Source organism: Prionailurus viverrinus, chromosome A2 (assembly GCF_022837055.1).
Source record: "Prionailurus viverrinus isolate Anna chromosome A2, UM_Priviv_1.0, whole genome shotgun sequence".
Taxonomy (NCBI): domain Eukaryota; kingdom Metazoa; phylum Chordata; class Mammalia; order Carnivora; family Felidae; genus Prionailurus; species Prionailurus viverrinus.
Genome location: NC_062562.1, coordinates 50,940,153 through 50,967,049, shown reverse-complemented (window position 1 = coordinate 50,967,049; position 26,897 = coordinate 50,940,153). Strand labels below are relative to the sequence as shown.

Here is a 26,897-nt window from a genome sequence, read left to right as displayed (position 1 = left end):
AACTTAGCCACCCAGGTGCACCCCCCCACCCACCCCAGTAACAACTTCTTAAGTTAACAATCTCTCCAGCATTATTACAGAAAACCTGCCATAGCAAACCTAGCTAAGAATCAGATGCCCAGATTTGTTACAATATCAAGTCACCTAAGTTTTTAAATTTTTTAACATTTATTTATTTTTGTGAGACAGAAAGAGATAGAACACAAGCAGGGGAGAAGCAGAGAGAGAGACAGAGGGAGACACAGTATTCAAAGCAGGCTCCAGGCTCTGAGCTGTCAGCACAGAGCCTGATACGGGGCTCAAACTCACGGACCGCGAGTTCATGACCTGAGCTGAAGTCAGTCGCTTAACTAACTGCGGCACCCAGACACCCCCACCTAATTTTCAAATGAGTTATAACACTGGTCGCATAAGATACAGAGGGTACAAGATCAAATGAAATGATACAGACAAAAACACTCCAAAGAGAACAAGTACCATATTTATATAAGACTTACAGACGTTTTCCCTTATTTTCTCTACCTTGGTGCCTTGGTGACTGTCAAGTAAAAGCAAGTACATACTTAATTATTTTCACCTACTGTATCTGCCACTTACTCACCAAGCAAAAAGAGCATGAAAAATCTGCAGTAGCCTCTGATAGCATGAAGACATTATGTGGTACTCCTGAACTTTCATTTCTGGTGCATCAACTACACTTTGATTCTCAGCAGATAAGCACTAAAAGGGAAAAATGTTTTTAGGACAGTTGTTTCAGCAATTGCCCCCATTTTCCTTCAGTATTTTTCAACCAAAAATGAAATCTCTTGTTCACTTTGTAATTTCTAAATTTCTATAATAATAAGATAGGCTGCTGACCTGAAAATAGTTGTGAATGTTCTCCAGATGGTTACACATTGGAGTCAGCAGTTGAACAACACTATGAACAATTTGTTGGGCAGATCTCTGATGGAGATGTGAGAATCCAATATTTCGGTGTCCTTTACTCTATAATAAATTCAGAGTTACTGGGGAAGAAACTGCTGGATAGCTTCTCTGAAACTAAGAATTTGTTAAGGAGTTTACTCAGACTTACGTCACGAGGTAGAAGTGGACAGAAGAAAGTGTTTATGTGCCCAAAACTCTTTTTGGACAAAGAGATCTTGTCCCATCTTCAAATTACATTGGCTTTTGTAGAATACAAATTGTTTGCAAATAATAGACCCATAATTACTGAGATAAAGCTCACATAAAAATAGAAATCACTTAGGCTGAAAAGACCATTAAATAGTAAATGGTATAAAAATGAATCAAATAACTGGATATATTAAGTTTAAATGTTTACACCTAAACCTTTCATGTTTTGTTGTTTCCATCACCCAACTGCTTTATCAGATGCTTTGTGCACATCTGTACATTATATACACATGTGAGGTTCTGGCTTTCTCTAGATAGCCAACTACTACATTGAAGGCTTGGGCACGGGCTTAGTTTGGGAGGCTTTTAAAACAAAACCTAAGTAAAGAAAAGGATTCAGAAATGCTCCAGGCATTTAGAAATATGTATCTTGTTTGAGGTAACTTTTTTGACTTGTTTCAGAGTTCCTTTCTAAATCAAGGTGAATGGTCTGGAAATGAGGCTGCCAGTCATGGTACCCAATGACCCAAACACAATGCCAGAGAAAGTGACAACTTATTCACTAAGATCTCCTTGTTGCCAAATTCATTAAGGCCAGGGCCTGTGCTTCTGCCTATACGAACCTTGAGGAAGGGGATTCTCCTGGCAACAGAAGGTATCAGCATATTCTCCAGCTTCTGGGAGAGATCTTCCAGCAAGAAAAGTAGCTCAGGGGGCTGAAGTTGCACAACTTCTGTAGCCTGTCATAAGGAGGAAAGAGAGGATAATTCCGAGTATGTCCTAGCCATCTTTTCTGGGGAGCACATTTCATGTTTACTCTTCCCAATGGGTGAAGAATCTGACCATTCCCAAAAAAGGGTAAATTTCCCTACCTCATATAAATGGCTGTTGTGCTCTGTCAACAAATCATAAAGTCAAGAATTCACAAAGTAAAACAAATTTCAAGTTATTAAAATAAAAATCCAAGCGAGCACAGTTTTAGAAGACATACTTTTTCTCTAGAAGTAAATGTCTCTGTGTATCCTTCCAGTTGTGGCCTCAAGGTACATTTCCTAAGTACCTGGGGCAAAAAATGACTAATTCAAGGGAATTTCATTTTTCTCTGTTTACTTCCTTCCATATTTTCTTTCTGCTAATGTTCTGCTACTACTAACTCTGGACAGGATCCCTATAAGTGTATTACACTACCAGAAGCAGAATGAGCCAAATACAGTCTCACTTCAAACTATTTGTTCAATATACATTTATGGAGAATCTTCAAGCTGATGTACAAAGACTGGGGTTGGGAAGGGGTGATCCTATCTCTACTTTAAAGGAGTATACATTTTTCTAAAAACCTATGGTAAAAAATTTCATGATATTCCTCTTTTTACTTGTTTTATTTTTTTAAGTTTTTATTATTTATTTTGAGAGACAGAAAGAGAGCACATAAGTGTGAGCAGGGGAGGGACAGAGAGAGAGGAAGAAAGAGAATCCCAAGCAAACTCTGTGCTGTCAGTGCAGAGCCTAACTCCTGACCTGAGCCAAAACCAAGAGTCAGACACTTAACCAATTAAACCCCTCTTTTTCTGAACCTGGAGAAACTACTCTGGTGAAATCCCTTATCAAAAGTTACCTTTTCCGTGAAAATGTCCTCTACTTCCCAGTTCACTATAAATAGCATTCTCTCCTCAGAGTTTCACTGGTACTTGGTTCAGACCATCAATATAGCAGACACTGCTAACTATGTGTGCTTCCCTTATTAGATTGTGAGCTATTTGAAGGCTAGCATTATGCTGTATGCTCTACTGAATTGCCAACATCTCGATTAGTGGCAAACACAAAAAAAACCTTGATAAGCATCTGATGGAGGCTGAACAAATGTCATGAAAGAGTGAAAACAGCATTAACCTCTATAAACCAGAACAGTGCTGCTCTCCAAGAATAATCTAAAAAGCTTATTATTTGTAACCTAGGATAAGGATCATCTCTTTGGCATGATTTTTCATAATTACCTAACACACTGTAAAAAACTTACATTTATAAACATCTAGATGATGAGGGGGGTGCCTGGCTGGCTCAGTTGGTACAGCATGTGACTTTTGATCTCTGATCATGAGTTCAAGCCCCACATTGGGCCTAGAGTTTATTTTTTTTATTTTTTATTAAAAAAAAATTTTTTTTTAAATCTTTATTTATTTTGAGAGAGAGACAGAGTGTGAGGCAGGGGAGGGAGGCACAGAATCAGAAGCAGGCTCCAGGTCCTGAGCTGTCAGCACAGAGCCTGACGCAGGGCTCGAACTCATGAACCGTGAGATCATGACCTGAGCCGAAGTTGGACACTTAACCAACTGAGCCACCCAGGCGCCCCGAGTTTACTTTAAAAATAAATAAATAAACAGGTGCCTGAGTGGCTCAGTCGGTTGAGCATCCAACTCTTGATTTCAGCTTAGGTCATGATCCCAGGGTGGTGGAACTGAACCCTGTGTTGAGCTCTGGACTGAGTACAGAGTCTGCTTAAGAGTCTCATTCTCTTAGGACGCCTGGGTGGCTCAGTCAGTTAAGCGTCCGAACAGCTTAGGTCACGATCTCACGGTTCATGAGTTTGAGCCCCACGTCGGGCTTTGTGCAGACAGCTCAGGGCCTGGAGTCTGCTTCAGATTCTGTGTCTCCCACTCTCTCTCTGCTCCTTTCCCACTCATGCTCTGTCTCTCTCTTTCAAAAATACATAAACATTTAAAAAAATTAAAATAAATAAAATTAATTGTTTACCTTAAAAAAAATTATGAGGATGATTATTCGAAATTACTTTCACTACATATAAAACCTCTGGAAGCCAGAGTCTAACTTCTCTCAGTGCATACTACTCTTATTAAAATAAGAGTAGAGATGAGAAATTTTCTGAAAGAAGATTAAATTCTAGGATTTCAGCTCTGTCACTTACTTCGGTGTGCATTTCAGTATCAAAGATGAACTTGGTCACAAGCCCACAATGCAGGATAGAGAAGACCTCAACGTCCAGTTCTCGGAAAAAAAAACGGTAATTCTGTAGTGACACTGATGGCTTTTCTTCCTTCCCTTTGAACTCCTGGGGAAAAAGTAGCAGCAAACCAACAGAATAAATACAGCTTCTATATTAACCTGATTTTTCATGAGGACTTCAAAATGCAATTATGCATTCATTTTGTGCAAAAGTTACTTTTTCAGCATATCACCATTCTCCTTTCACCAAAGTCCCTAAATATTCCTAAGACAAAAGCACCTAATTTAAGACTGGGATAGGGGTCACCTATTAAGACCCTTTGTTGGTTTCTACTTGGGTATGAACTACTAGACAAACCAAGGCGTCATGGCATGGTACAGAAAATGATGAGCTTCGGCACCAGACAGGTCTGCCTTCAAATCCTTGCTCAATCACTTATTAACTGTGTGAATTTGCACAAGTCACTTACTCTCTCTGGGTCTTAGTTTCCTTACCTATTAAATGTAGATACTACTACTAATCTTGGGTTTTTAGAAGATTATAGGAGCTATCCATACTAAATACTCAATAAACAGAAAATAAAAAACAGAAATAATTGGAATCGATGTGGTTTAGGCAATTTCATAAACATATAACCTACTCTGTGATTGGTAAATTTATAGGAAAAAAGAACTACTATTTATTAATTATCAGAAACTGTCCTAAGCATTTCATGTTATCTCAATTCATTCAGAAGCTGATAATCTCAGATCAGAGTGGGGAAGAGGCTAAAAGCAGTATATCTAAAACCATATCCTAAAACAGAATTTGATAAATGCCACAAAAGGGAATTAAAAGTACTGCTGGGGTATAAAAAAACGGAGTGACACATTCAAGAAAATAACTAGAAAACACTGTGTGGTAGTGATAAAGACTTAGAGTCTAACCCTAACTCTGCTACTGGATCACCCCAAAGCCTAGGAGAGTTCGTTTGCCTCTCCTTTCCCTAATATTTCTCTCTGTAAAATGCAGAGAATAATGCTGGTCTTTTGTTAATCTTACTGGGTTGTCACACACCTTCATGGATACCCATCATTCCAGTACCTTTTCCAGCTGGCTTCTACCAGATGGTGTAGGGACACACTCTGAACTATCCTCCTTTGAAAGTGTGTCAGAGGAAGATGTTTTGCTGCCATCTGCTTTCCGTTTCCTTCCTCCTTTTGTTTCAAGAAGAGAAAAGTGACTCAAGTAATCAATAATCATGTTTGCTAAATATCATGCCTTTAGGAAATAACTTGCTGAAGACTATCTAGGGGTAGAGGAGGTAATCTCATAACCCTGTATTATAGTTCATTTTATAACCATGCCAATTAAAGATTCAATGACATCATCTCTCCAGTTAATGATGCCTCGGTGCATATGACCTCTTAGGTTAATTCATTATGGCTCCTATGGAGATACAGAATAAGAAGGAGAGAACATACCTATCTTTCCTTGTTTTCTGATTTTTGCTGAAATAGCAGCAGCAGTAATAGGTGTTACATCTAAAGTTCCCAAGTCAAAGTGTGCAAGAGGAGGAACATAGTATGGGGTGACTGGAAAAGAGAAGAGACAACGCTCAATGCATACCAATCACATAACCTTGTTAGAATGCATCGTCTGACTGGCTGAATGCTTGTAAGATACATACAAGTTACCCAACATTAATTGTTTTGGCATAGCAAAATGATCAGAGATGTCTTATAGGAGTATCATATTAAATGATTATAATCAATTAACATAAAACCATTCTATAAAATGATATAAAATATCCAAGCAGATAAGGACTAAAAATAAACTAACCTTTATTTAAAATCTAAATATATTTAAATTAGGTCACACAGAGGTTTGTTTTACACATAATTATTTAGATGAGGACCTGAGGGAGACTCCATGATTTCCCCAGAGGATCTACCTAGCATTTTATTTTTTTAAGTTTACTTATTTATTTAAGTAATTCCTATATCCAACATGGGGTTGAACTCACGACCCCAAGATCAAGATCAAGATCATGACTCACACTCTTCTGACTGAGCCAGCCAGGCACCCATCTACCTAGCATTTTAAAACAAGTGTACATATTGGTCAGAGGTATCATTTTTTAAGTTTTTTAAAATTTTATTTTTGAGAGACAGAGAGAGAGTGCAGGGCAGGGGCAGAGAGAAAGAGAATCCCAAACAGGTAGCACACTGTCAGCATAGAGCCCATGAACTGTGAGATCATGACCTGAGCTGAAACCAAGAGTCGGATGCTTATCTGACTGAGCCACCCAGGTGCCCCAGTCTTTTAGCTTTACTCCTGGTTTATAACTATGTTTAGGAAAGTAAAGGGCACTGAAAGTTTGCCTTCTTTTTTATTATTTTTTTAAATTTTATTCTAGAAAGAGAGAGCGTGCGTGTGAGCAGTGGAGGGTCAGAGGGAGAGAATCTCAAGCAGGCTCCCCACACAGTGTAGAGCTTAACGCAGGGCTGAATCCCATGACCCTGGGGTCATGACCTGAGCTGAAATCAAGAGTTGGGACGCTTGAACCTAGATGCCTCTGAAATTTTGACTTCTAAAAAAGAAAAGTTACTTTACAAAAGCCCAACAAATGCTATTTTTCATTTTCTCAAGGAAACAGATTTCTCAGAGGTAACTGGAGGTAACAAAGGGAGGAAAATGGATATATATACATATACGCATATATATAGATAAATGTGTGTGTGTGTGTTTGTTTTTAATTTTGAGTATACATTTCTTGTCCCAGACGAATAGAGGATGGCTATCATTGAGCCTGGCTTAAAAGTAAAGTTCTTTAGGGGCGCCTGGGTGGCTCAGTCGGTTAAGTGGCCGACTTCGGCTCAGGTCATGATTTCGCGGTCCGTGAGTTCGAGCTCCGCGTCGGGCTCTGTGCTGACAGCTCAGAGCCTGGAGCCTGTTTCAGATTCTGTGTCTCCCTCTCTCTGTCTCAAAAGTAAATAAACGTTAAAAAAAAAAAAAAATTAAGAAAAAAAAAAAGTAAAGTTCTTTATCTCGTCATTGCTATCCTAGCCAGGTTACAGTAAGACACTTTCCTTACCTGCTAAGTACTTTTCCAGGATTCTCTGGAGCTCCACAATATGCTTTAACCGGGTGAGCACTTTCCCCTTCATCTCAGGTGACGTTTGCCGGCAGAAGGCATTTACAACCTGCCAAAGGACAAATTATATTCTCATTCTTTGAATGGTTCCAGTTTTTTTTTTCTTTTTATATCTATTTATTTTTGAGAGACAGAGAGAACACAAGTGGGGCAGACGGAGGGGGAGCACAGAGAGAGAAGGAGACAAAATCCAAAGCAGGCTCCAGGCTTTGAGCTGTCAGCACACAGCCCGATGCAGGGCTACAACTCACAAACCACGAGATCATGACCTGAGCCGAAGTCGGACGCTTAACTGACTAAGCCACCCAGGTGTCCCTGAAGGTTGCAGTTTTAACCCTGTTTGCATTATTCATCCAGAGCTTAAAAATGCCGGGGTGCCTGGATGGCTTGGTCAATTAAGCATTCGACCCTTGACTTCAGCTCAGGTCATTATTTCAGAATTTGTAAATTTGAGCCCCACTGGCTCTGTGCTGGCAGCCCAGAGCCTGCTTGGGATTCTCTCTCCCTCTCTCCGCCCCTCCCCTGCTCGCATACACTCTCTCTGAAAATAAACATTAAATTTTTTTTTAAAAAAATGCCATTCAGTGGCAGTATCTGTGAGTTCAATCTGTAATGTAAAAGTGTTCTCAGTAAGGTGCTATAGAGGAGAAGGAAAAAAAAAAGCCCTGGGCCAATACAGGAGATCTGACTTCTAATCCTAGTTTTACTGATTTCTAGTTAAGTAGCAAGGTGGAACAGCAGTGAGTAGACAGTACACACTTTGGTGAAACAAGTCCTATTTTGCTACTTGCTAGCTGTGTGAACCTGGCCAACTCATTAGCCTTTCTGAGTTTTTATTTATTCAACTATAAAATGAGAATGCAGTTATTATATGGATTTAATACTGTAAATAGAGAAATAAGCCCAGCATTTGGCATAATGTAAGTACTTGAGTACTTACTGACTTTGAACTCTCTTGTATCTGCAATTCCATGGGTATGAAACAAGGATAACAACACCTATCCTGCTTACATCATAATAGAAATATAATCATAAGAGGAAATAATTTAAGTGCACATTCTCAGAATAATATACATAAGAAAGGAAGTGAGATATAAATATGTTACTGTCATTTTAATATTTCATTATTATGAATTTCACTCAACATATTTTTTTTTAATTTTTTTTACTGTTTATTTTTGACAGAGAGACACAGAGCATGAGTGGGGGAGGGGCAGAGAGAGAGAGAGAGAGAGAGAGAGAGAGAGAGAGAGAGAGAGAGAAAGACAGAATTAAAAGCAGGCTCCAGGCTCTGAGCTGTCAGCACAGAGACCGACGTGGGGCTCGAACTCACAGACTGCGAGATCATGACCTGAGCTGAAGTTGGACGTTCAACTGACTGAGCCACCCAGGCACCCCCAAAACATATTCTAAAGGAAGGGAAAACCATCACTCACTTGATCTCACTGAATTAAAACATTAAGTACGTACTTATGCAAGGGTGAACAGTATTTTCACAGTGAAGAAGGTGAGGTTATTCCAGGCAAAAGGAAGAATACAACAAAAAGGCTTGTAGTAGTAAAGCATGAACAACTTATTAAGTGAATTCTAAGTATTTTGATTTGGCTACATCAAAAGGTACATGTAATTGGGGAAAAGTGGGACATAACAGCTGGAGAAGCACACAGGGGTTAGTGCTAGTAATTTTTTCTTTTTAAGTAGGCTCCATGCCCAATGTGGGGCTTGAACTCATGACCCCCCTGAGATCAAGAGTTATAGCCTCTACCCACTGAACCAGCTGAACCAGCCAGGCGCTTCTGTAGAGAGTCCCATGAGAACCAGGAAATAGTTTCCTTTCAAGAAGAATTATAGACAATAGGTGAAATTCCCAGTAACTATGTTTACCTCTCGGAACCAGTTGAGAGTAAGAAATATGAGTGAACACATGAATGAGCGCTCTTTAACAGACATGGATGTCAACCTCTCTCCAGGCTCCAAGTCAGTGAGGAATATAGGACAATCTGAAAGAGAACAAACATTTTTAACTCCCTTTATTTCGCGTCAACAGAACCTGGATGCTACCCCTAGAGTTACATCTCCTATACTTACTTTCCCCTTTAACTTATATTTGAAGGTGAAGCTTTGGGTAGTCTCAAAATTACTGCCTTAGTATGTAGCCATCTTTAATATCATGAAGAAGTTTTTACAAAATTAGATGCAAGGACCAGAAAGCAACAAGGAACTATGATGATGATTGATCTGTCAATATGATGGGAATCTTTATATATCACCTTTGCAGTTTCATTATTAGTGCTATTTTACTCCGTGAAGTTCAAAAATTCCTTCCCCTACACACCATGTACTGGTTTGCTCCCTCCCTAAGATTACCAGAGAAAGGTTACAAAGAAGAAAGGATCTGATAACTTCATCCTATACCTAATAAACCATCAATCTCCTCCAAGCTTCCATTATGTTGTTTCTCCACACAAAGCCTCAGTAACCGGAAATAGGGAGCCAGGCACAACGGAGACACCAATCTGGGAAGGAAAAATCCATTTCTAAACAATATTTTATAGGCATATTAATCCATGTTTATAAAGAACCCCACCTTATAATTAAAGTGTTTTGCCCAAAATAAATGTCTACTTTTTAGAACATATGACAAGAGCTTAATGGGTGCTCAGTAAATAAACAATGAACTAAACTGGAGGAAGACAGAGGCTGAATAGAGTGAATGTCCATGAGTCAGGAGAAGCAGAGATAAAATGGAAGGAGGGAGGGAAACAAGTATGTTCATGGGAGGGAGAAAGAAACAAATGAAAATAGCCTCACAGAGTACCTGTTGGCTGTCATTAGGCAATGCAGACCCCAACCACAGGGACTAAGAAAAAACAAGGAAACTGCCACACTCCTGCTAACCCCTACAAATATCACCTGTTTTAGGAGAAACCCTTTTCCATCAAGTTCCCAAAAGATTGCAACAAGTGTGGAATATCCTGTGAACATTCAAAACAGTAACAGAAGTTAAAGAAAAAGTACACTGACTTTTGGTCTGATTCCTGTGAAGTCATTCTACCCCCATCTTTTGCAAAGTCCTGAGAGTACAACAGTGGCAGGAGGTTGATGGCGATCCCATCACGACTACTGTATTCTTCTAGTCCATAGAGAGCTTTCACAGGAAATGGATAGTCACTGTAAAGAGAACCCAGAATTTGATGCCCCAAGGGTATACACGTCTACAGGGGAAACTACTAAAACAAAACAATCTTCTCTCTTAGGAAGAGAACTTCTCTGATGAGAAGTGAGAAACAAAAAGAACAAGTGGGGAAGCTTTGAGCAACTCTGGAGCTGGGGTGTTGGGGCTGGGAGGAAAGAAACTATGGGATTGGGCCAGACTTGGCTGAGGTCAAGAGCATTCTTAAGTCTGTACCATCCATCGACATAATTTCTTCACCAGTACAATCAAGTTAGTGGGTAAACAGTACTTACCCTTCTGGAAAAGCACAGAAGTCCACCACAAAGGCATCTTGGAAATCATTAAAGATGGTCTGCCCAACCCATTCCTTCAGGAAGCAAACAAACAAAAAAAGGCATACAGCCCAGGGGGTACTTGCTATAGATCCCTAGAAAAACTATTACTCTTTCTAAGCTTTAGTTTCGTCATTTCTAAGGAGGAAATAGCAATAATATGTACCCCATTATTATGAAGTGGAAAACATATAATACATGAAAAATGCTTAACACAGTGCCTGGCACAGAAAACATGGCGGCTATCAACATTATCAACAATATTATCACCAACCTCATCTTTGCTATTATTATTGTTACTATGTAAAGGAGGCCTTAGAGGTGAGGCCTAGGGAAGGGCTTTCCCAACTAGAATATGGGAAAGCTCTCAGGATGACCTATTTTTGTTTTAAGTTTATTTATTTTTGAGAGAGCACGCGTGTATGCGTGAGTAGGGTAAGAGGCAGAGAGAGAGAGGGACAGAGGATCTGAAGCAGGCTCCATGCTGACAGCAGAAAGCCTGATGTGGAGCTTGAACCCACAAACTGCGAGATCATGACCTGACCCGAAGTCAGACGCTTAACCGACTGAGCCACGCAGGCACCCCAGGATGATCTATTTTTGCACTGCAACAGACAGAAGGGCTTGAAGAAAGAATACGGAGTAAAGCAGCCCTCATGCTTCACTACTTTAAAAGATACTTGGCCTTACCAAGGCTTTTGGAGCCAGATTTCCTCTTTGGATCAGAGTAGCAAATTCATCATAATACAGTGCGGACGCCTGGGGAGACTGCTTACTGCAGGAATGAACCAGCTGGAGCAACGAGGTCACCTGGAGCAGCCAAAGAGAAAGAATGGTTCAGCAACTGGGCTGCCAACACTTCCTAAACACTGTTCACCCCAAACAGTAGTTTTTCCTTCCAGTATCACTGGCAAAGCTCTTACTACCTCTCGCCTGAGGTTTTCCTGACCTTCCTGACCAGCCCATCTGTTTCTAAACTCATCTCTTTTCCAATCTATCAGACACCCACAGCCAGATTAATTTTTCTAAAGCAAAGCTTTGATTATGCCATGTCCGTGCTAAGAAACCTTTAAAGAATACCTCTGTGTAAAAAATTACATCAAAATGCCTTGATTCACATTCCAGGCCCTCTGTTTTCTACCTCTGGACTAGCTTTATCTCCAACTCTCCAATTTTACACTTACTTGTCTCTATGCTCCAGTCAATCTGCTATTCTGCAAACATGGCTCACTGTTCTCGCTCTCTAGGAATTTACAATTTAATTAAGGAGATTAGATACAGAAATAAATGTAATCCACACCAGTAGATTCTAGGTGCCACAGTAGTGGTACAAATCACAAAAGCTATGAATTCAAGAAAACAGATTTGGGAAGGGAAAAAAAAAGTCTTTTTGGTAAACTGCCAGTGACCAGAAGCAACTCTTCAGTTACCCATATACATACCCAAATACATTACAAGAACTCACCTGCGTGTACTGTTCATTGCTCACGTCTGTTCTCCCTTGGGTCAAACTTGAAGATCTAGTTCTAAAAACAAGGAATTTTAGGTTCACTTCTGTAATATTTTGTAAGAACTGGCAATAAGTTTTTTTGTTTTTGCTTTTTTTGTTTTTTTAAGTACTGGCAATAAGTTTATGAGTCCTGCCATCCCTGGAATGTGAGTGGAGATAAAAGTACATGAAGGCACAGAACTATTTATATACAAAATGTGGATTAGAGCAGATAATGGCTACCTTAATTTTTTTTTAATGGCACATTAAATTAGTAATAATCATAAGAGTAAGCACTGGGCATTATTCTAGGCATTTGGTGCTCTCAAGAAGCATGGCTCCAATGAATGAACTCTTAATCAGTACACTATGTAGCCTCCATGAATTACTAATGTTGATTCTAAGGATGTCTCCTGAGGTCCCAGGAATTCCTTAACAAATTATCTCTAAGAAGCATAAACGGAATTCCAAAGTCATTTTGCAATGGCAACATCTTATCAAGACCCAATACAGATGCTCCTTTAGGTGCTACAATTGTGGCATCAAAGTACAAGAGAGGAAAAAAAAAATCTATAGAAAGACCTTATTTGCATCAAACATGATGTCCCAGACAGAAAAACACAGCAATGGAGAAACCTATAATGTCTAGTGCCTAGGAGGCGTAAATGCAGAAAAATGCATCCCAGGAGGCTTAGGGTTCCCCTTTTGTAGAAATATTTCTACAACTTTATTTCTTGGTAATCCCTAGTTTTTAACCATCAGATTGTAGTAACTATAATCACATTCTGTAAAAAATTATATTAGTATATAGAGTCAAGATTAGAAGGGAAAATAGAAAAGTTGCAATAAATACTTGCTTACTTCTCTTATTACGGTTTTAATATTTACTTTTGTAAACACTTTTGCCTACACAACGTACACTTTATTTGTAAGGTGGCAACTTAATTAACTGACCTTGAGCCACAGAAGTCAGAATTTCCATGCATACCTGTCTGCCGCCATGATGCCAGCCATGGTGACAGCACCAATAATACCAATGAGTTTGTATCTGACTATGGTGCTAGAGAGCTGCTTTCGTATCACCAGGTGCATATCATCCTGCAAGGAGATATGATAAAGAAAGATGAAAATGCTAGAATAGTACAGCAAAAGAGCCTGTGGATATTGGAACCAAAATAGCTAAAATGGCAAGGGTTCTATCATTTACTGTGTGGCTCTTGGCAAGTCACTGCATCTGAGTCTCAATTTTTTTCCATCTATAAAATGGGGAAGATTTTATGAGAGACAAATTACAAAACTGTCCTAGAACAATGTCAAAAATAAGGCAGATGTTCAAACATTATAGCTATTATTAATGTTGTGATAGTTGCTTGGTAAGGATATGTATGTTATTGTAATGTTGTTGTCTGCTCAGCTAAAATAATGAAATAGAAAAAAAAATACTTAGGGAGTAATTTAACCAAGGAGGCAAAAGACTTGTACATTAAAAACTATAAAACAACAATGAAAGATATTAAAGAAGACCTAAATAAATGGAAAGATATCCCATGTGCATTAATTGGAAGACTTAATATTGCTAAGATAATGACAGTACTCACAGTGACATGCACATTCATTGTAATCCTTATTAAAATCCCAATAGAATTTTTTGCAGATATAGAAAAACCCATGCTAAGATTCATATAGAACTTTGAGGGACCCCAAATAACCAAAACAATCTTGAAAAAGAACAAATTTGTTCTGTCAAATTTCAATTTTGAAAACAAAAAAAAATTTTCCTTTTTTAGTATTTTTGAGTGTGAGAGAGGGAGATAGAGAGAGAGCAAGCACAAGCAACGGAGGGGCAAAGAGAGGGAGACACAGAATCTAAAGCAGACTCTAGGCTCCGAGTTGTCAGCGCAGAGCCTGACGTGAAGTTCAAACTCATGAACTATGAGATCATGACCTAAGCCACCTAGGCACCCCAAAGAAAATAAACTTTCAATTTTGAAATTACACATACAATCTTTCAATTTCAAAATTACTACAATGCTACAGTAATCAAAATAGTGTGCTACTTGCACAGGAAGCCCATACACACTAATGGATACAACAGGGTCCAGAAATAAACCTTATTTGGTCATATATGGTCAACTGATTTTCTGCAAAGGTGCTAAGACCATTCAAAGGGAAAGGACAGTCTTTTCAATAAAAGGTGTTAAAACACACACACACACACACACACACACACACACACACACACAGAATAGGCGCTGAAAAAACTGGATACCCACAAACACAAAAAACAAAACCGAACCTTTCCTTACACCACATACAAAAATTAACTAAAAGCAAATCAACAATATAAATTTAAGAGCTAAAACTATAAGACTCTCAGCAAAAAACACAGAGGGGGAAAAAAAGAAAAAGAAAACACAGGGGAAAATCTTTATGACCTTGAATTTGGGAACAGTTTTTCCTAAGTACGACACCAAAAGCACAGGCAAAAAGAAAAAACACATAAATTGGGACTTCATCAAAACTCCATCAAAGGACACTATCAAGAGTAAAAAGATAATCCACAGAATGGGAAAAAATATTTGCAAATCATGTATCTGATAAGGGACAACACCCAGGAAATATACAGAATTCCTATGCGTCAACAACAAAAGACAGACCATTTAGGGGTGCCTAGGCAGTCCAGTTGGTTCAGTGTCTGACTCTTGATTTCAGCTCAGGTCATGATCCCAGAGTTATGGGATTGAGTCCTGCATCAGGCTCCATGTTAAGCGTGGAGCCTGCTTGGGATTCTCTCTTGCTCTCTGCCCCTCCCCCACTTGCACTCTTTCTCAAAATGAACATTTAAAAAAAAAGATGTTCAAAATTATCAGTCATTAAGGAAATGCAAATCAAGACAACCATTTGTCATACCATATCAATCATCTGAGATACCATTTCACACCCAGTAGGATGGTTATTATTACAAAATGGAAAATAAGTGGGGTGCCTGGGTGGCTCAGTAGGCTGAGTGTCTGACTTCGGCTCAGGTTATGATCTTGTAGTTCCTGGGTTTGAGTCTCACATCAGGCTTTGCGCTAATAGCGTGGAGCCTGTTTTGGATTCTGTCTCCTTCTCTCTCTGCCCCTCACCAACCCCTCGCATGTGTGGTCTCTCTCAAAAATAAAAATTTTTTAAAAATGGAAAATAAGTGTTGGTGAGGATATACAACCATGGAATCCCCAACTGTTCACGGGAATGAAAAATGGTACAGCTTTTGTAGAAAATGGTTTGGTAGTTCCTCCAAATGCTGAACACAGAATGAATATATGACTCATCAACTCCACTCCTAGGTATATACCCCAAAGAATTTAAAATAGGGACTCAGAAAGATATTTTTATACCAATATTCATTGCTGCATTATTCACAATAGCCAAAAGGTGAAAAAAGGCTAGTGTCCATCAAGAAATAAATGCACAAACTAAATGTTCTACATATATACAATGGAATACTATTTAGCCATGAAAAGGAATGAAGTTTGATAGATCTTACACCATGGATGAACCTTGAACAGATTATGCTAAGTGAAATAAAAGGAGAAATATAATATGACTATTTCAATTAGGTACTCAGAACAGGCAAATTCAGAGACAGGAAGTAGATTAGAGGTAATGAGGGGCTGGAGGAAAGAAAATGAGGAGTTACTGCTTAATGGGTAGGGTTTCTGTTCGGGATGACAAAAAGTTCTGGATAGAGACAGTGGTGACACTTGCACAACATTCTTAATGAACTTAATGCCACTGAATTGTACGCTTAAAAATGGTTAAAATAGTAAAATTTGCTATGCATGTTTTAACCACCATTAAAAAATAAAATAATGAATTTGTAGGGGCGCCTGGGTGGTGCAGTCGGTTAAGCGTCCGACTTCAGCCAGGTCACGATCTCGCGGTCCGGGAGTTCGAGCCCCGCGTCAGGCTCTGGGCTGATGGCTCAGAGCCTGGAGCCTGTTTCTGATTCTGTGTCTCCCTCTCTCTCTGCCCCTCCCCCATTCATGCTCTGTCTCTCTCTGTCCCAAAAATAAATAAACGTTGAAAAAAAAAAATTAAAAAAAAAAAAATAATAAAATAAAATAAAATAATGATGTAGCTCTACATTACTCATGTGAAGCCATCTCCAAAATATACAGCTAAATGAAAATAGTAAGATGCAGAACAAAAGGGTATAAAGTGGAACATAGGTAAATACACATTTGTAAATGCTTGGACATCTCAGAAAGCTATAAACTAGTAACAGCAATTGCCTTTAGAGAACCAAATGCTTACAGGACTGAGAGGAAAGGAGACTTATTTTTCACCACTTTCTATACCTTTGAATTTATGTATGTATATTACCTAGCCTTTTTTTTTTTTTAATTAACAAAAAGTGTTGGTTATTCAAAGTCACAGTCCAGTATGGATATCGCCACGGGGTGGCACTAACGGTACAAAAGAGCTATGAGCTATGACTGCAACCTAATCTCTAGTTTTAGTCCCTTTGCCTGACTTTCTCAGTAAATGGGGTCCACAAACGAAAGCAAGCCCAGGTGGCGTTCACGTTAGAAGCAGATGCTCCCTAGGAAACAAGGTTAATTCTGTGTCCCCACAGCACTCAGTACAGAACCTGAATGGCTTTTGTTAGTTCCATGGTCAGCTGATTACAGACCCTAATAGACTGAGCTACTTGAGGGTAGAAATTCTAATATACTTACCATTTCAGTGCTTAGTACACAGTAGGCATATAATGTTTGTGGTAAGAAAAGAATGAGTAAGTGCTCAAACTATGGCTGTGTACTTGATTTCTATTAGTACACAGGCTGGAGTGATTTTGGTCAGTGAATTTCAATTCAATAAGTTTAAAGGCTTAAAGGTTTCTCAATACACTGCATGTTGGGGCGCCTGGGTGGCTCAGTCGGTTAAGCGTCTGACTTCAGCTCAGGTCACGATCTCACGGTCCGTGAGTTCGAGCCCCGCGTCGGGCTCTGGGCTGATGGCTCAGAGCCTGGAGCCTGCTTCCAATTCTGTGTCTCCCTGTCTCTCTGCCCCTCCCCCGTTCATGCTCTGTCTCTCTCTGTCTCAAAAATAAATAAACATTAAAAAAAATTTTAAAAAAAGAAAAAAAAAAGGGGGGGCGCCTGGGTGGCGCAGTCGGTTAAGCGTCCAACTTCAGCCAGGTCACGATCTCGCAGTCCGGGAGTTCAAGCCCCGCGTCAGGCTCTGGGCTGATGGCTCAGAGCCTGGAGCCGGTTTCCGATTCTGTGTCTCCCTCTCTCTCTGCCCCTCCCCCGTTCATGCTCTGTCTCTCTCTGTCCGAAAAATAAATAAACGTTAAAAAAAAAAAATTAAAAAAAAAAAAAAAATACACTGCATGTTACCTGGATGTGACTGCTGGCTTCATGCTGTTTGCTAAATGCCAGTGTGCTCAGAATATAGAAGAGTTTTCGTATCTGCCGAGGGGACATATTATCCAGATAATCTAAAATGCCCTGTGAGAAAAAAAAAAATGCCAACGATAAGGCCAGCAACTAATATTTTCTTCCTTTAAATAAAAAAATTAAAATCCTTATAAGAAGCATAGACAGATAGCCAGGCATCCATTCCACAAAAGCTCAAGTTCTATCAAGCTGCTCAGAGCCCAAAGGGTTAGTCATCCTAACATACCTCCTAGTTCTCCCTACTTTCTCCACCCTTCCCTTCTTCTCAGTGAAAACAATACTCTGCCACAAGTTATATCTCTGACCCTATTCCTTATCAGCTTCCACTCCATGAATTACTTATTCATTCTCTACAGATGTGGAAGGAGTCACAAGGAAACTAATTACTTTTTGACCTTGGGCAAAACTTCAGTTTTATCATCCCTAATATGGGGATAACAAGGCCTACATAGTTACCTTTCAAAGCCCAGACGCAATTATGTCAACTCCTTGTTAAAAGCCTGTAATAGCTCTCTATGGTCTATAAAATAAGGTTGAAACTCTTTAGGGGCGCCTGGGTGGCTCAGTCAGTCAGGCATCCAACTCTTGATCTCAGCTCAGGTCATGATCTCACAGTTCTTGAGCTCAAGCCCCATGTCAGGCTCTGCATTGATAGCGGAGAGCTTGCTTGAAATTCTCTCTCCTTCTCTCTCTGCCCCTACCCGACTCATGCTCTCTTTTGCTCTCAAAAATAAACTTAAAAAAAAAAAAAAAAAAAAAAAAGCTGAAACTCTCCAGTGTGGTATTCGAGACTCTTCATAATCTGGCCCTATCCTGTGTCTTCCCAGCCTCACCTCCCAACACCCCTCACCATTTATCCCATTTGCCAACCATGTTAGCCTACTTGTCATCCTTCATGTATACCAAAGACCTGGGTGCCAGTTTGCTTCTGTTTGAACTGTCCTCTGCCTACATGCACTTCCTTTACTTTCTCCTATCAAATCATTCCCAACCTTCAAGAATCACTGAAATCTATTCGTTGAAGAAATACCCAGTTTCCTAGGCCAAGTTAATTTTTTTGCCAAGTATATCTGTAGCACTTCATCTTTCTAAAGATCTCTCATGTTGTATTTACAGTGACTTGCTTATGGACATAGTTCTACTATCACCAAAGGCAAGAACTAAGTTTTATATACAGAGCACCCAGAATAAAGCCTGCACACAGGCATAAAGAAGTATTTGCTGAATGCATTAATACATACATAAATGAGTCATTTCTTTCTATTATTTGCCCATCACCTCATCTGTTTCCCATCCCCTCCTACCAATCACAGCACTAATAGCTAGAATACAAATTAAATTGTTACTAATGGATTCCAGATAACTCTCAGATACATGCAAGAAAGAAAAACGACTCAATATATGTCACCAGAGGGACTAGATACCTTCACAAAGATGGCATTCAGCCTCATAGCAGATAGATTTAGAACTACCAACTCTAGGAGGACATCCAAAGCAGTATCCACTTCAGCTTCATTCCCACTGCAGATATGGGTCACTAGGGCACCAACCACTTCCTACAAAGTAGAGTCAAGAAACAGTGTGGATAAAAATATGACTGAAACCATTATGACTCAGGTTGATGCCTGATATCATTCCAATCTCCACTTGATGAAAATCCCAACCTACCCTATCCTGTTGTCTAATTCTATAATGTAATTTTCATTCATGTTGGATTCAGAGGTTTAGGATTATGCCAATCTAACTATAGTACCATCTACTCTTGACTTATTTCTCAAAATTTATCTGTGAGCATCATCTAAGCCCTTCTGATTTTGTTCCCTGGAAGTCTTTCCCTTTCTTTTCTCATACGGATTAAATACTACACTTTAAGCTATGGTTGTATCTATTAAAATGTATTAAAAAGATGGAACTTAGGGCACCTGACTGGCTCAGTTGGAGGAGCATGTGATTTTTGATCTTGTAGTTGTGGGTTCAAAATCCATGTCAAGTATAGAGATTACTTAAAAATAAAATATTATGGGGGCGCCTGGGTGGCGCAGTCGGTTAAGCGTCCGACTTCAGCCAGGTCACCATCTCGCGGTCCGTGAGTTCGAGCCCCGCGTCAGGCTCTGGGCTGATGGCTCAGAGCCTGGAGCCTGTTTCCGATTCTGTGTCTCCCTCTCTCTCTGCCCCTCCCCCGTTCATGCTCTGTCTCTCTCTGTCCCAAAAATAAATAAACGTTGAAAAAAAAAATTAAAAAAAAAAAATTATGGGCGCCTGGGGGGCTCAATCATTAAGTGTCCAACTTCGGCTCAGGTCATGATCTCACAACTCATGAGTTCAAGCCCCATATCAGACTCTGTGCTAACAACTCAGAGCCTGGAGCCTGCTTCGGATTCTGTGTCTCCGTCTCTCTCTGCCCCTCCCCTGCTCACTCTCTGTCTTGCCCTCTCTTTCTTAAGAATAAACCATAAAAAATTTTAAGAACTAAAAAAAAATCTTAAAAAAAAGACGGAATTCAAAGAGCTAAAGGATTTTAAGATTATTATAGGTTAGACTTGTATGTTTCAAGCACCCATGGGTCATGATAGTATCTCTAAGACATTAAGATGGTTCCAAACAAAATACCTTACATGCCATGCTCCCTTTCCTTTATACTACTGCTCCACAGAGGCATACAGTTTTCTCAACTGCAGTAGCTAGCTCATGCCAGCTGAATCTACTGCTCTGCTTTAAGATTCTCAAAATTCTTTGTTTTTACAAGTTCAATTCAAATGTTATAACATTGTTAACAGTTAAGTATAGCAAGTACAAAAAATGAACATTAAGGCACTCTGTTCTTTGTTTTCATAATCACTTTCCAACTTTCCACAAGTACAGGCTTCCCTCTCTACACATGTACTATTAAATTTTGTGTCTCATGTTCGTAGGAATAGGATTATGTCCTCAGTTATTTCTCCTTCATTTGTTTTTCATCACAGTTTTTTCTAGAGAACAACTTCAGGATCAACTGGCAGCTGATTATTTGCAGCTAAGTTTTAAAACTGGTCTTTCTGTACTATAAAAACTACCTGATAACCCTAGCCCTTTCAGCCAAGGTTTACTCAGAAATAGACTAGATGGGATGTTCATTTTAACTCAGAGAATTTTAGAGCTCAAAATGCAGAGTTAGATTTTCTAGTCCAGTCTCTTCACTTTATTGAAAGTAGACTACAACTTAGTTTTCCCAACTCCCAGTTCAGAATTCTTTCTACATCAGTGCCTTCCAACCAGCAAGAAATAAACACGAGGCGCAGCTGGGTGGTTCAGTCAGTTGAGCGTCCGACTTCGGCTCAGATCATGATCTCTCAGTTCCCGAGTTCGAGCTCCATGTCGGGCTCTGTGCTGACAGCTCAGAGCCTGAAGCCTGCTTTGGATTCTGTGTCTCCCACTCGCTCTGCCCCTCCCCTGCTCATGCTCTCTCTCTCTCTCTCTCTCTCTCAAAAATAAACATTAAAAAAAAAAAGAAAGAAAGAAACATATCACATGCAAGTCACTTGGAACTGCATTTCTTCCTGTTCCGTTCCCTCCTTTCCAAGGTAAATATTTCAACATACCTGCTGGCAGTAAGTGTCAAAAAAATTAAATGCATATTTGTAGAGGAGACTGCCAAACAAAATGATACTCTGGTCTAGGGAGTGCACGAAACTCTGAGCCAGCGACAGAATGGATGGACAAATATCCTTAAGGACCTTAAGGGGGAAAGAGAAGAGAGAAAAAAAGAAGCTGTGGGAGGAATTTAGTTAACACAGAACCAAGAGCTGCCAACCCTTATAGGATGTCAGAGTTCTCCTGACCAACTCTCACTTTAACTTAAGGAAACTTAACCTTTGTTTTACTCAAAATTATCCTTCATCATTGAGTCTTCTCTCAGGATTGGTGGGATTTGCCATATGGATAAGAATTACCTGGAAGCTCAAAGAAGTTAAATTATAAGCCTAACAGCATTGTTCCTATCTGCCCAATTTGAGACTAGAATCCAGATATTCTAAATCCCAATTTCCTCACTCAATCATACTGCCTCCCTAGGCCTGTTCTGCCACGGTTATGATTTGAAATCAAAATATAAGGTTCAATACTAATTAATTAAACCGATTTCTTTTAAAGAAGATCAAAAAGAGAACTGATCATGTCTCACCAATAAGGCAGAAAATGAACATTAATGGACCCAAAGTAAATATAACCAGTTTAGGTCTAGCTTCTTTACTAATACCATCACAATACCAAAAAAAAAAAAAAATCTTAAATTAAGCACTGAATTGGGTGTAATACTTTGCTGAAGAAAATGCAATAAAAAATTACTTATGGTTTCTGCCTTCTAGAAAACCATAGCCCAAAACACGTATTGTTGCCAGAAATAAGCACAGAAAGGACTGTAAGATAACACAAATACTAAATCCAGTCTTGAATATACAATATATATTTTTTTAATGTTTATTTATTTTTGAGACAGAGAGAGACAGAGCATGAATGGGGGAGGGTCAGAGAGAGGGAGACACAGAATCTGAAACAGGCTCCAGGCTCTGAGCTGTCAGCACAGAGCCCGACACGGGGCTCGAACTCACGGACAGTGAGATCATGACCTGAGCCGAAGTCAGCCACTTAACCGACTGAGCCACCCAGGTGCCCCCTAAATATACAATTTTAAAACTCAACTGCATATTCTCACTAGTTCCTAAGCCATACACCACTGGGTACCCAGTTTCCTAAAAAGGTATACACTGTTTATATACTGAAAATTCACCTAGAAACACCATTCCTAGTTTTAATTTCCAATTCAAAAGGTTTTTATTTCAACAGGAATAATCACCCAAGGGTCACTTTACTGAATGGCCAAAGAGTGATGGTTTAAGAGATGCAGAATTATGTCTCTATTAGCATTCCTTTGGTCCTGTTATACTCAGGGTTTTTAAAAACTGCTTATGGGGTGCCTGGGTGGCTCAGTTGGTTAAGCCTCTGACTCTTGACTTCGGCTCAGGTCATGATCTCACAGTTCGTGAGTTCAAGCCCCAGACTAGGCTCTTCGCTGACAGAGTAGAGCCTGCTTGGGATTCTCTCTCTACCCTGCTCTCTCCCCAAAAATATATAAACATTTAAAAACTGCTTAGAACAGGATACAGAAGGCAAGTTTGTCAAAGCTACAGATCACAAAGAGCTAGATAATTAAAATGTTTAACGCAAAGGTAAGATTCAAAAGTCTCAATCCACTTGAACAATGGGCTGAAACAAGATGAAATTTTTATATAGGAGCTGTAAAGCCTTCCACTGCAGGTTAAAAATCAAGTTATAGAAGTATGTAATTAGAAGACTTGAACTAAGGAGAGCCTGGGTGGCTCAGTCAGTTAAGCTTCCAACTTCAGCTCAGGTCATGATCGCATGATTTGAGAGCTGAGCCCCACGTCAGGCTCTGTGCTAACAGCCCAGAGCCTGGCGCCTGCTTCGGATTCTATGTCTTCCTCTCTCTCTACCCTTCTCCACTCATACTCTGTTTCTCTCTCTCTCTCAAAAATAAATAAGCATTAAAAAAAAAAAAAAAAAAGACTTGAACTAAAACATTTCCTATAAAACAGAATTTGGAGCTTGAGTTTAAGAAGTTCAACATGAACCAGTTCTGTGACATTTTTCCTAAAAGACTGGGACACCAGTCTTAGGTTGGTTTTATTAACATCATATTGTCTCAATCAAGGTAAGTAATAACCCTACTATGTTTTGCAATATATTGAGCTGTCCAAGATGAAGATCCAGGAAAGGTGGTATTGTCAGGATTCCCATACTGGAAAGGAAAGGTTAAATATGACTTCTCTGTAACTTTCAGACTAATGTCTGATTCTCTGATACTTACCATGTAATGAATATAGAATGTACTCTGTAGCAGCTGTTCTTCAAAGCAGCCTGATCGAATCTTATTTCTTAGCACCCTCTCAACATACTTCTTTACCTGAGTATTGGTGCTATAGATGATGAAAAGTATTGCCATGTCGAAAATCTATTGTCAATGACAAAAGAGAAATAGTTTAATGTATCAGTACATCTATTTCCATAAAATAGTAGCTCTCAACTTCTCCCCATGAAAACAGAAAATGGGTGATACTCATTTGTTCAACATACTCCATAGGAGTATCTACATTTCTTTTCCTCACAAAACCCACAAATATTTTTCAGAGAAATAACTGCCACAATTATTAACCACTGATATCTTTCATGAAATCATTGGAATGTAAGTTGAAGTGATACTATTACAGAAATAACCTTGAATATCTTCACATTAAGGAACAATCACTAGCCAACCTCGGTATATATTTCATTATTAGAAAAATACTTTCTCAAAATTTGGAAAGACTGTAAATGCCTGTAAATATGAAAAAAATTAAATTCTTTTCTTAAATTTAAATTCTTGGGGCACATGGGTGGTTCAGCTGGTTAAGCATCCAACTTCAGCGCAGGTCATGATCTCAAAGTATGTGGGTTTGAGCCCTGCACCGGGCTCTGTGCTGACAGCTCAGAGCCTGGAGCTTGCTTGCTTCAAATTCTGTGTCTCCCTCTCTCTCTGCCCCTCCCCACCTCATGCTCTCTCTCTCTCTCAAAAATAAACATTAAAAAAAATTTATTTCAATTCTTAAGTTAAAAAAAATTAAAGTCAGAATATTATGCAGCCATTAAGAAGAACAAGGTATACTATATTTTTTGACAGATATTCATGACATTGTAAAGTTTTAAAAAAAGCAACCTGCAAGACAATAACCATAAAAGGATTTTTCTTTTTCTTTTTTAACTTTATAAATATTTATTTTTGAGAGAGACAGAATGTGAGTTGGGGAGGGGCAGAGAGAGACAGAGACACAGAATCTGAAGATGGCTCCAGGATCCGAGCTGTCAGCACAGAGCCCAATGTGAGGTTCAAAGTCATGCCTGCACTCACACACAAATACACCTTGTATATAAATAGGAAATAATCTGTAAGAGTAATTATACAAGAAGAATGAACAGACAGTAAAGAGAAACTTTATTTTATTTACTTATTTTTTTCAGAAAGAGAATTGAGCATGCAAACAAGCAGGGGTAGGGGGTAGGGAGAGAGTGAATACTAAGTAGGATCCATGCTGTCAGCACATAGCCTGACCAGGGGCTTGAACTCACAAACCATGAGATCGTGACCATACCTGAAATCGAGTCGGACACTTAACCAACTAAGCCAGCCAGGTGTCCCATGGAAACTTTATTTTTAACATTTTTAGATTCTCCCCAGTTTTTTTCCCCCAATTAGCTTGAATTAACTTTGTTTAAAATAAAAAAAAAGGGTTAAAGAGGCACCTGGCCCCTCTAATATCCTGAAAATTCACCTAGAAACACCATTCCTAGCTTATAAAATTCCAATTCGAAAGGTTTTTATTTCAACAGGAATAATCACCCAAGGGTCACAACACTGAATGGCCAAATAGTGATGGTTCAAAAGATGCCTAATTATGTCTTTATTAGCATTCTTCTGGTCCTGTTATACTCAGGGTTTTTAAAAACTGCTTATGGGACGCCAAATTGCTCTTTCTGTACTACAAAAACTGCCTGATAACCCCAGCCCTGATTTCAGCCAAAATTTAGAAAAGTAAGTAACTCATGGTCTTGGGGTTGTGAGTTCAAGCCTCACATTGGATGTAGAGATAACTTAAAAAAAAAAAAAAAAAAAAGGTTACAAAAGTCAAGCAGGCCAAAAAAAATCTCCTACAACTCAAGAGCAAAAGATCAATCAAAAGATGTACTGAGGATGTGGACAGACATTTTTTCAAGACATACTAATGGCCAACAGACACAAGAAAAGATGCTCAACATCACTACTCATCAGGCAAATGCAAATCAAAACCACAATGAAGTATCATCTCACACCTGTCAGAATGGCTATCACTAAAAAGACAAGAGATAACAAATGTTGGCAAGGATGCAGAGAAAGAGAACCTTTGTGTACTGCTGGTGGAATGTGAGTGGTACAGCCGTTGTGGAAAAAGTATGGAGGTTCCTTAAAAAATTAAAAATAGAAGTATACAATCCAGAAATTCTACTTCTGGGTATTTATTCAAAAAACCAAAAGTACTAGGGGTGCCTAGGTGGCTCAGTCAGTTAAGCATCTGACTTTGGTTCGGGTCATGATCTCATGGTTCGTGAGTCAGGCTCATGATCTCATGGTTCGATCTCATGTCGGACTCGGAGCCTGGAGCCTGCTTTGATTCTGTGTCTCCCTCTCTCTCTGCCCTCCCCTGCTCACACTCTGCCTCTCTCTCTCTCCAAAATAAATAAACATAAAAAAAAAAAGCAAAAAACCGAAAGTACTAATTCGACAAGATATCTGCACTCCATGATCCCTGCACAAGACATGGAAGCAACCTAAGTGTCCACTGATGGATGAGTGGAAAAACAAAATGTGGTATGTACACATATGTACACACATAAACACACACTGGAATACTATTCAGCCATAAAATGAATGAAATCTTGCCACTTACAACAACATGGACAGAATTTTTTTTAAGTTGATTTATTTATTTTGAGCGGGGGAGGGACAGTGAGAGAGGGAGAGAGAGAATCCCAAGTAGGCTCTGCACTGACAGTGTGTAGCCTGACACGGGGCTCAGACTCACCAACGGTGAGATCATGACCAGAGCCAAGATCAAGAGGTGGACGCTTAAATGACTGAGCCACCCAGATGCCCCAATATGAACAGATCTTGAGGGCATTCTGCCAAGTGAAATAAGTCAGACAGCAAGACAAATACCTTATGATCTCATAAATAACAAAACACACAAAAAACCAAGTTCATTGACAGAACAGATTGGTGGTTGCCAGAAGTAGAAGGTGAGGCAAAATGGGTGAGGGAAAGGGCAACAGAATGGCTCAGTCTGTAGAGTGCAACTCTTGATCTCTGGGCTATAAGTTTGAGCCCCACATCAGGTATAGAGATTACTTAAAAATAAAATCTTTTTTTTTAAGTTTATTCGTTTAATTTGAGAGAGCATGTGAGCTTATGTGCCAAAGTGTGTGCATGCTCTAGTGAGCATGGAAGGGACAGAGAGGAAGAGAAAGAATCCCAAACAGGCTCCACACTCAGCAGACAGCCCAATGCAGGGCTGCAGGATCACGACTCCAGGATCACGACCTGAGCCAAAATCAAGAGTCGAATGCTTAACTGAGCCCCACAGGTGCCCCTAAAAATAAAATCTTTAAACAAAAATG

General features: G+C 39.4%; 1 protein-coding gene across 2 annotated transcripts in view; it reads right to left on the bottom strand.

Annotated features, from left to right (window-relative positions):
- The window catches only part of FANCD2 (FA complementation group D2), a 62,499-nt gene that overhangs the window by 19,105 nt on the left and 16,497 nt on the right, over positions 1-26,897 (bottom strand). For both annotated transcript variants that reach the window (XM_047848849.1, XM_047848848.1), the window contains exons 15-32: positions 23,521-23,664; positions 21,236-21,370; positions 19,082-19,213; positions 17,598-17,708; positions 13,199-13,308; positions 12,187-12,247; positions 11,412-11,531; positions 10,683-10,756; positions 10,239-10,385; positions 9,630-9,730; positions 9,099-9,214; positions 7,155-7,263; positions 5,542-5,652; positions 5,162-5,274; positions 4,040-4,183; positions 1,740-1,856; positions 859-987; positions 602-720 (exon numbers count right to left, since the gene is read on the bottom strand). In XM_047848849.1, coding sequence (XP_047704805.1) covers positions 602-720; positions 859-987; positions 1,740-1,856; positions 4,040-4,183; positions 5,162-5,274; positions 5,542-5,652; positions 7,155-7,263; positions 9,099-9,214; positions 9,630-9,730; positions 10,239-10,385; positions 10,683-10,756; positions 11,412-11,531; positions 12,187-12,247; positions 13,199-13,308; positions 17,598-17,708; positions 19,082-19,213; positions 21,236-21,370; positions 23,521-23,664 — 2,093 coding nt within the window. The remainder of the gene's footprint in view (positions 1-601; positions 721-858; positions 988-1,739; positions 1,857-4,039; positions 4,184-5,161; positions 5,275-5,541; positions 5,653-7,154; positions 7,264-9,098; positions 9,215-9,629; positions 9,731-10,238; positions 10,386-10,682; positions 10,757-11,411; positions 11,532-12,186; positions 12,248-13,198; positions 13,309-17,597; positions 17,709-19,081; positions 19,214-21,235; positions 21,371-23,520; positions 23,665-26,897) is intronic.